Source organism: Callionymus lyra, chromosome 7 (genome assembly GCF_982586985.1).
Source record: "Callionymus lyra chromosome 7, fCalLyr1.hap1.1, whole genome shotgun sequence".
Classification (NCBI taxonomy): domain Eukaryota; kingdom Metazoa; phylum Chordata; class Actinopteri; order Syngnathiformes; family Callionymidae; genus Callionymus; species Callionymus lyra.
In genome coordinates this window covers 19,694,642-19,704,052 of record NC_141824.1, presented here as the reverse complement: position 1 = coordinate 19,704,052, position 9,411 = coordinate 19,694,642, and the positions used below count along the sequence as shown (strand labels likewise).

General features: G+C 41.9%; 2 protein-coding genes across 2 annotated transcripts; both read left to right on the top strand.

Moving 5' to 3' along the window:
- The first annotated feature begins 523 nt into the window (after window positions 1-523).
- Window positions 524-3,812, top strand: LOC148075345 (uncharacterized). The gene is made up of 4 exons (XM_087795377.1): window positions 524-539; window positions 967-1,119; window positions 1,177-1,546; window positions 2,291-3,812. Exons 2-4 carry the CDS (start codon window positions 975-977, stop codon window positions 3,732-3,734), a joined length of 1,959 nt encoding a protein of 652 aa, XP_087651503.1. The 5' UTR covers window positions 524-539; window positions 967-974; the 3' UTR covers window positions 3,735-3,812.
- A 1,124-nt stretch (window positions 3,813-4,936) lies between these two features.
- LOC148075344 (queuine/queuosine transporter SLC35F2-like) lies at window positions 4,937-8,760 on the top strand. The gene is made up of 8 exons (XM_087794919.1): window positions 4,937-5,668; window positions 6,523-6,698; window positions 6,824-6,951; window positions 7,012-7,171; window positions 7,252-7,408; window positions 8,046-8,098; window positions 8,174-8,328; window positions 8,485-8,760. Exons 1-8 carry the CDS (start codon window positions 5,559-5,561, stop codon window positions 8,758-8,760), a joined length of 1,215 nt encoding a protein of 404 aa, XP_087651045.1. The 5' UTR covers window positions 4,937-5,558.
- The last annotated feature ends 651 nt before the right edge of the window (window positions 8,761-9,411 follow it).

Below are 9,411 nucleotides of genomic sequence, written 5' to 3'. Positions count from 1 at the left end.
AAAAAACATAATTGGTTAAATCACATTTTATTTTGTAATAAAAAAAAATTGTAGAATGCAAAAAATAAAGTGTTTAAAGCATTTTTTAATAAAAAATAGTGAAAATGTTGCAGAAAATATTAATTACAAACATATTATTGTTACTAGTACTATGTATTAATGTTATGTTTTTAGGTGTCTTTATTCAAAAAATTATGTTTTAATTTATAAATATGAAACATCTGGGTTTGGGGTATTATGCTCGAGTATTTATTTATCAGTTGGGGAACACGCGGCATAAATTAAATGACTGAATGAATGCGCTATTGAGCAGTTTAATTCAATTATACATTCTCACCACTAGAGGGAGAGGCTAAACTGCAAGATGGGTGAACTGTCTTGTGTCCTGCATTGACGTCACTTTGACATTAATCTTTAACACAAAACAGGAGAAACATTTAAAGAGTCATGTGAGAAATTGCACTTTACACTAAGAGAGCGCTGATTTTACACAAACTCACCTGTCATTTCACCTGAGCGGAGCTTCAATCTGAGGACAGGTAGACCATGAATTTGTTGTCGAGCTGATTATCGACCTTCTTTCATTTATATTTAAGTTTATATGGAGAGTGATGTTCAAAACAACCTACGAGATCTTGTTTTAGTGGTGCAGGGTTTTACTAAAATTAGGTTATTTGATTTACGTATGTCCACTAACACGTCTGGCGTACTTGGACTGGCCACTGAGCAATGCGTAATTCTGCAGTTGGTCATAATGTTTTGGCAAATTAAAGTGTTTTTTTTCCAAACTTAAAGGCAAGGATATGAGTCGTTCCAAGCCAGAGTGTATGACCCAGGCCAGGTTTTGAACCAACACCTTTGACTTCAACACATGCTCAGCAGCTCCATCTTCATCAGAAAGATTTATATATTTGTTTGACTCTTATAGTCATTTCTATTTATTTATTATTGACTTCTTCTCCACAGGGTCCAGGATGTTGATCGCGTTGTTGACGACCCTCCTTGCTGGCTCTGTGGCCCCAGAGTCTCCTCGTTCTGACCGAGAGGGTGCAACTGTTGCTGCCTTCATCAGGGTCAAGGGTCAGCAGGAGTTGAGGTTGACCTGTGGAGGAGGAGAAGGTGAGTGAAAGGAGTTTACATGTTGAGGTTCTACTAGATGACTCCATCCTTGCGCAGGTTCGGTGAAGTTCTGGCTCACCCCGTTTGGAGAGATCCGCTCTCCTGGTCAGCACAGTGACCCGGTCTACATGCACCCTGACGGGAGTCTGATGCTCTCAGGGACCAGCAGCCTCCACGCAGGCCGCTACCGCTGTCTCCTGCAGCACCCCGGTGGGTCCGCAATGTTCCTCTACGACCTCCAGGTTGACCCCAGAAGCCACCAGATCCAGAGGGCTGAAATCCAAGGGAGGTCCGGGAGGCGGGTTCGGTCGGTGCTGCAGGAAGACCGGGTGCAGGGACACATGGCTGCCACGGTAGCAGCATCGCTGTTGATGACGTTTGTAGTGGGGTTCAGTTTTGGAGCCCTGGGTCGCACTCAGTTCTTCAGGTGAGGATTTGAATGAATACAAATTGCATCGCATATCTTAATTACATATCAATTTGAATAAACAAAAACAAACATTTATGATGAAATAAAATGTATTTAATTCTCTTAGCTATTACATATTTTGTGATGTTGTGATTCCCTCAGGGGCCACGTTATATATTGATATTGTTCTAAGGGGCCCTCAGTCTAAACTTAAGAAGGGAACAATAAAAGGAGCTTTAATATGATGAGGAAACTTTATATAAAAAAAAATAAATATAGGACATCTTAAGATATAATTTGATTGCATCTTTGTCCATTCATTGTATTCAAAGGTACATGAAAAGAAAAACATTTTACGAGGACGTACTTCGCCCATTTCAGTTTTAACATGGATAGATATTGTGGCCCTTACTGGCCACTGACCACACGGTATTAAGCTGTACCTATCTATCTGAGACGTAATTTTCAATCTTTATGATAAATCAAATACGCTTTTCACTTCTTATTTATTATACAACAATGTATGTATTTTGATATACAATAAACACACCTAAAAATTGATAACATATTGTGGTGGTGACAGTAAAACAGAACTACAGTAATACATGTATTACGTTGGAAACAGTGGATTATTGCGTAAGAGAAAATAATCCAGGTGCGCCCCCATGTGGTTACAATGGAGAAACTCACTTGTGAATAAATCATGATGCAAATATTTGGATTTAAAATCTCCTTCTTCATGATCACATCATCTTCTCTAAGGTGCTTCGAAGCGATCACCAGACGGTTCAAGTCACCACGACGGGCGCAGAGAGCCGACAATCTGGAGGAAGATTCTAATGTCTCCATGGCAACCCTGCCCTCCGTGTACGACAACCAGGCGTTTCAGGTGGAGTGTGATGGCGACGTGACCCGCGAGGAGACACTTGTTCCTCCGAAACCTCAGAGGAGCTTCAGGAACCGAACGGCGGATCAGGAGGTCGTGGCTGAGGTGGAGACGGAGAGATGTGACTTGGAGGAGGAGAGGAGGAGTTCAGAAACAGAAAAGATGGGATTAGAGGAAGATGGAGAGGAGATGAAAGATCAAGGAACTGGAGGAGAGGAGGAGCGACGGAGTGATGATGGAAGGGGAGCGAGGACAGAGGGAGAGAAACAACAGGAGGGGGAAGTAGAGCAGTGGAGGATGAGAGGACTGGAGTTCAGCATTGACATGTGGTCTGACGTGGAGATGGAGAAAGAGGTGGGAAATGGGGAGGAGATATGGGGAGGTAGGAGATCAGGAGAAGAGGATTCATTGAGAAGAGAGGAGGAGGAAAGACTCAGCGAGATGGAAGAGGAGGTGAGAATCTGCACTGATGATGAGACGGAGGAAAAGCATGGGGAGGTGACAGATCTGGAGGAGAGGGAGGATCAGAAGAAGGAAGGAACTGGTCAAGAAGGGGATGTGAAGGTTCAGGACGAGGTAAACTATCAAGAGGAAGAGGAGGTGAATATTGAGGGGAGGATGTGGATCACAGAAGAGATGATTGAGATGGACCCAGAGGAGGTATGGAGTCACGGCGAGAAGGTAAGAGGTCCAGAGGATGAGGAGGACCAGCAGGAGAATGTAAGGGAGGAAGAAGAGGAGGGGAAGGATCAAGAGGAGGAGGAGGACCAGCAGGAGAATGTAAGGGATGAAGAAGAGGAGGAGAAGGTTCCAGAGGAGGAGGACCACAAGGTGGTTTATCTAGAGGAGGTGAATGATCAAGAAAGTGAGGTGAACGTTCAGGAGAAGGATCACCAGAAGGAAGCAAGGGATGCAGAAGAGGAAATGAAGGTTCAACAGGAAATGGAGAATGAAGAGGATCAAAGAAAAAGCAGTGATAACATCAGCAAACGCTCATCCTCTGACTCGGAAAAGGAGACAGGAGGTGAGAAACAAGAGGAGTCGAGAGTGTCTCCATCTTCCTCCCCCTCTCCTCCTCGAGGACGCAGGAGTCGAATCATCCGTCTGTATCAGTACGACGAGGAGGGTCAGCCGTACTCCCACCTGCCGACCCCTGACCCCGCCGCGATGGGCCCCGCCCCCAGACTCAAACAGCGCTCCGCCTCTCTGACCCGCCTCAGCGCCATCATGGCCGCCGCCTCCGCCGGGCCTCTGGACGCTCCTCAGACAGGAAGTGACACGGCGGCCTTCGAGAAGCCGTTTTTCCACATGGAGATATGACGACATCAGCGCCTTTTAGGGGTTGTAGGTCAGTTTTGTACAAATGTTTATATGAATGAATATTAAAGTTTACTATGATCTACTTTCTTATGTGACTGTTTTCTGTTGATGAAGACGGTGAGGGTTGTGGGTTTCATTCCCGCCAAACTTCTGTGATCAATTGCCAAAAAAAAGAACCTCATAAAACATGAAAAAGTAAACAAAGGATTATTTATTAATGTTCCTGATGTGAGTATTATGTGGAAAAATGGACAGCCTCTTTGACTTCTAGACTTACAAAAGTAATTGGAAGGTTGCGGGTTCAAATCCCTTAAAACTTTAAATTAAAACATTAAAATAGTACACAAAAGACAAAGAAAATAGTGTGTAAATTGTCATAGTTAATTAAAAAAGTAGTCAGATAATAAGTGCACAAAGAGGGGATAGTCATGGATGGCGAGGGTAAGAAACTGTTTCTGGTGGTGCATGTTTTAATTTCCTGTCCATATCCTGGGTGGAAGGAATCTGGCTCAGATCAGATCTTGATCTCCTTTAAACTCTCAGGCTTCCTAAAATGATTGAACATTGTACAGTATTGTGTTTGTCACAAGTCACTAAAAAGTTTAATTTTTACTTTAGAATATTAGCTGAAATCAAGGTTGCACAGGGAATTTTTTAAGTCTTTATTTTCCACATACACCCCAGTTATATTAATATATTTATAGTATTTATGTGAGCCACGAAGGTCCTTGACCCAGAGACAACACAAGGGATACCACAACATGGAAGAAAAACAATGAAATGTAAGTTTAGAATACAAAAAAAAGTCAAGAATAGAACTTAAACAAATAATCGGACATTTTTTGTGGTTCTCTGAAGGTAGATTCGTTTCTTAAATATGAAAGTTCACTTAATCAAAAAATATATTTTCAATCAAAAGAAAATTGCTTCAATTAAAAAAGTAAAGACTTCAATCAAAATAAAACAGTTTGAAAATATTTTCTTTGATTGATGTAACTTTTTTATTGAATAAAAAGAAACACTTTTGCCTTCATGTGGTTCAAAGTCCCAAAGATTTTACTTGCGAAAAGGAGGGAGGACACACAAACACACATTTGACATGCCTATCTGTCAGCGCTATTCACAGTTAAACAAGCTGTTAATTCTCTTACTTCAAAGGTTTCCATGAAACGCACACTTTAGTAACTGTTGTTCAAGGCCGGACCAGCTTGCACTCCTTCAAGAATTAAACCTGGCATGAAGACATCCAGAGACAGGATCTGTACCCCAGAAAATAATATAATTTGAAGTAGATAAATATGATTAAATACAGACCATTTTCCTATCAATTCCATTATCAGAACAAGCAACATTAGCTGGCTTTTAATATTTTATTTCAAGATTCCAAAATATAATGTTAAAGAAACTTGTGTTTTTAAATATTATTAAAAACATATTAACAAAATGACACACTTTAAAGTAATTAATAGTAAATAAAGTCTTGTATTTGAAGATAAAATAACATACTTACCTCATGAGTGCCAGAAAAACTGGTTCCCTTTCATTCTTTCTGCTAGTCTGACATCATTAGTCTCCTCCCAATCCACCCTGTATGCACTCTCTTCTTCGCCACCTTTTCTTTCTTGATAATAATCCCATCAGTGGTGAGAGGAAGACTCCCCATCCTCGTCTTCATCGCCGCCTTCTTATCACCCACTCTCGTCTTCAGTTCTCAAGAGATAACTAGAGGAACTTTGGCCCGGTGAGGTCCGGACTGTTAATCATTCAGCTCCAGAGCAGTGACTTGTAGCAGAACTCTATCTTCTTCTTCACCGGTCCGGGATCATGTCAGAAACATCAGCCAAGGACTCGTCTCGTGACCTTGGGGTCTCGGATGGAAATGGAGGACTCATGGAGAAGATCAGGGGATTCAAGCCAAGAGAGGTTTTTTCCCGGTGAGTAACAGAATAAAATGGGCATCAGTGTTTTGACCTTGTTTTTGTGATTCATTCACAAGTGTTCCTTGACCTAAGAATTAAACGAGGTCTCACGGTTGTTTCAAGAAAAAAGTAAACAGTTGTCTATAAAAACCTCTAAATGTATCTTCTTCAAAATACAAGGAAACTACATGTACAAATCTTAAGGTTTCTTTCTTCAGTTTGGTTTCGTTGCGGTCTGGTACATTCCGAAAATACAGTTTGGGTCATCGTGACCTTCTAGTGATTAGATTTGGAGCTACAACAAAAAACACAACCAGAAAAATTCAGACTGAATGTTTTTTTGGTGAATGTTTTGACTTTTTCTCTGCAAGGCCTTCAATGATGGGATGAAAATATCTAGAGCCAAACAAAAACATTTGATGTGGTTGAGACTTTGATACCACTCTAACACAATCTATGGCAATACTGTGACACCATTGTGGAGTTTAACATGGTGAAAGATCTGGGTATGAATTTGACTCTAATGGGATTTGATCCCACATCTTTCATTAATCTAGAAGTCTGTTGCGCCACAGTGCCAGATTACGATCTTACCCCTTCAAGAGCATAAATAACAAGTGAGTTAGAGTTTCAGTTCAGAGTCCAGCTGTGATGCTATCAAGTTAGAAATCAAAGTTAAAGCTGCTTAAATGATTTGTCTTAGCCTTCAATGGAACGACCTGCGATTCAATTCTTTTGGAGGTTATTTAACAGGGCAGGACTTTGAGCCTTGAAGCCACTGCTGGGTAGTTGAAGATCCACCGGCTCATTTATTCAAGGTAACGTTCGACTGTTAAAATTGAACTTTGGCGTCTGCTCCTCTGGCTCAGGCAGCTGGTGAAGACGTTGCTGATGGGTCAGGGCCTGGCCGCTCTGATCTGTGGGACGGCCGTCACCTCCCAGTACCTGGCCTCCAGCTTCCACGTGGACACGCCGATGCTGCAGAGCTTTTTCAACTACGGTCTTCTGTTCTTGTTCTACACCAGCACACTGCTGTGCCGACAAGGTGACAACAAACAACAGATCTGCAAATTAGAGGCGCTCTCTCGTCCTTTTGGGGTTTTCTGTCTGCTGCTGGACCTCAAATGTCTTTGTACTGAAGTTCTCGGGGTGATCCCCTTTAAAACGTAGGGGATGAAAATATCTTCCAGATCCTGAAGAAGCGATGGTGGAAGTATTTGTTGTTGGGGCTGGTTGACGTGGAGGCAAATTACGCCGTGGTCAAAGCCTACCAGTACACCACACTGACCAGTGTGCAGGTGAGTCCAGTCTTAAGACGTTCCTCGTGTGAACCTTCAAGGTCAACTGGTTGTGTCCAGCTTCTGGACTGCTTCGTGATCCCGGTCCTGATGGTCCTGTCCTTGTGGGTGCTTAAAACTCGCTACCGGCCAGTCCACTACGTGGCCGTCTTCGTCTGCCTGCTTGGAGTCGGGGCGATGGTGGGAGCCGACCTGCTGGCGGGACGAGACCAGGGGTCCAGTGAGTTCTTGACGGTTTCATCTGGCGTTGGTGGAGTTCTAGGAATACAAAGAATTTATTCTGGCCTGTCCCGGTTTCAGCTTCCAACATCCTGCTTGGTGACGGTCTGGTGCTGCTGTCGGCGACGCTGTATGCCATCTCCAACGTCTGCCAGGAGTACACGGTGAAGAGGAGGAGTCGGGTGGAGTTCCTCGGAATGGTGGGACTGTTTGGACTGGTCATCAGCAGCGTCCAACTGTGAGTCTCTCTATATGTGTTTGTGGTCACTCATTGTGTCCGTTGTTGTGGGTATATTTAAAATGTGTTTGTGTCGTTGTTAATCTGTGCTGTGGATATCTGATTCTGAGTGTATGATTCACATCAGGGGTTCTTGAAGCGACTGGGCTGCAGGCTGGAGGGTCTTTCAAGAGTTTTTTGAACTTCTCTTATGAATTTCATTCATAGTTTTTAGGGATTTCTGTGTGGTTTGTGAATGTGTGCCATCATTGTCCATTGTATGTTTTATTTTATTTTAGAAAATATGTTACATCTTAACTAAATAATCAGAGCTATGTAAAAGACAACATTTATTGTGATGTCCTTTTTTATTAACCATCTGACTTTGGACAAAAATAAAGTCCCTTGCTCTGCCTGCACGCATAAAAACTAGAAGATAAATGGAGGGCCGCAGAATACCATGTCACAAGTTTAAGACCCCTGATTTAAACTGTGTTTATTGTGTGTGTTTGTGCATGTCTTCAAAAGCGCTGTTGCTACTGTAGTTGGATTCAGTTTGTGTTTTGCATGAAAGGTGAAAGCATATGTCGCTTGTTTGTTTACCGTCCGACTCATGCGCCCAGTTGGCATCCTGTAAACTCTGTGCTCTGTGTCTCAGGGCTGTTCTTGAGCGACAATCTGTCGCTAACATCCAATGGAGCTGGCAAGTAGGTCAGTTGCACAAATTCACCCAGACGACTCAATTATGTGTGCGTGTGTGACTCTGTTGTGTGTGTCTCCTCTTAGGGCTCCTCTTCACTGGCTTCGCTCTCTGCTTGTTCACTCTCTACAGCTTCATGCCCATCGTGATCCAGCTCACCAGCGCCACCTCTGTCAACCTCTCTCTGCTCACCGCTGACCTCTTCAGCCTCTTCTGTGGACTCTTCCTCTTCCAGTACAAAGTGAGTCACACGACTGGAATCTAAGAATAAGGAAGTCAAAAATTACAAGATTGAGAAACCCAAGGTCAACGAAGGTTAACATAGGATATTTATTTTTGGTTGTTTATTTATTGATTTGTTTGTTTCTCACAAGATTAAATAATCCCCTGTTTTCAGTTCTCGGTTCTGTACCTGGTGTCTCTGGTGGTCATCATCATTGGCTTCATCGCCTTCAACGCTGTGCCCACATCTCATAGCCCTGAACCTTCATGTCAATCTACCTTTGTAGAAGGTTCCTATGGTGACCTGGAGGACAGAAACCACGACAACACCTCCAAGCAGGAAGTGGTGGTGAAGATCATCTCCGCAGAAACTCAGAGCAGAATCAGAACTTCGCAAACATTTGGAGAGAACAGTTTCCATGACGTAAAAGGGCAAAGCACAAAGTTTTAGCACTTTATTTTTGTGTGTATATGCACGAGTGTGTCACTCTGTTTTATATTTGTGTACATTATACTGTAGACTATGGGATTTTTAAGTTACTGTAATGACTTTCAATAAAATAAAGATGATGATCAATCTCTCAGACATTTTATTAATATAAAAGAATACTGTGACGAGAGAAAAGGTGAATTGAAGGATACAAAGCAGTTAAATCAGCACAAAAGAAGTGAGGAATCCTCTACATTCAGTATATGTAGTCAATTATTTAATTCAATACATCAATAATATCTGTAAAAAAATAATAAATTATTAAACTGGGAACTATTTTACACTGCACATTTAAACGTTTTGGAAATAGAAACAAAATATAGTTGTAGAGAAAAATTAAGGTCAGTTTGGATAAAATACAATCGTGTGGAAAGACCAATAATACATAGATACAATTATTTATTTTAAGTATTTGTTAAATGTTAGAAACCAGCTAACATTTGCTTATTTTACCAAATAAACTAAAAATTAACTGTGGCAGTATGATGCAACAACTCGCAGATCAACGCCATGTGTCTCATGCATATTTAAGAATGATTTACAATGTGGTTAGAAAAAAACACGCAAAACGACCTTTTGTGACTAAAATCACAAGACATTTTCCTAACCAAA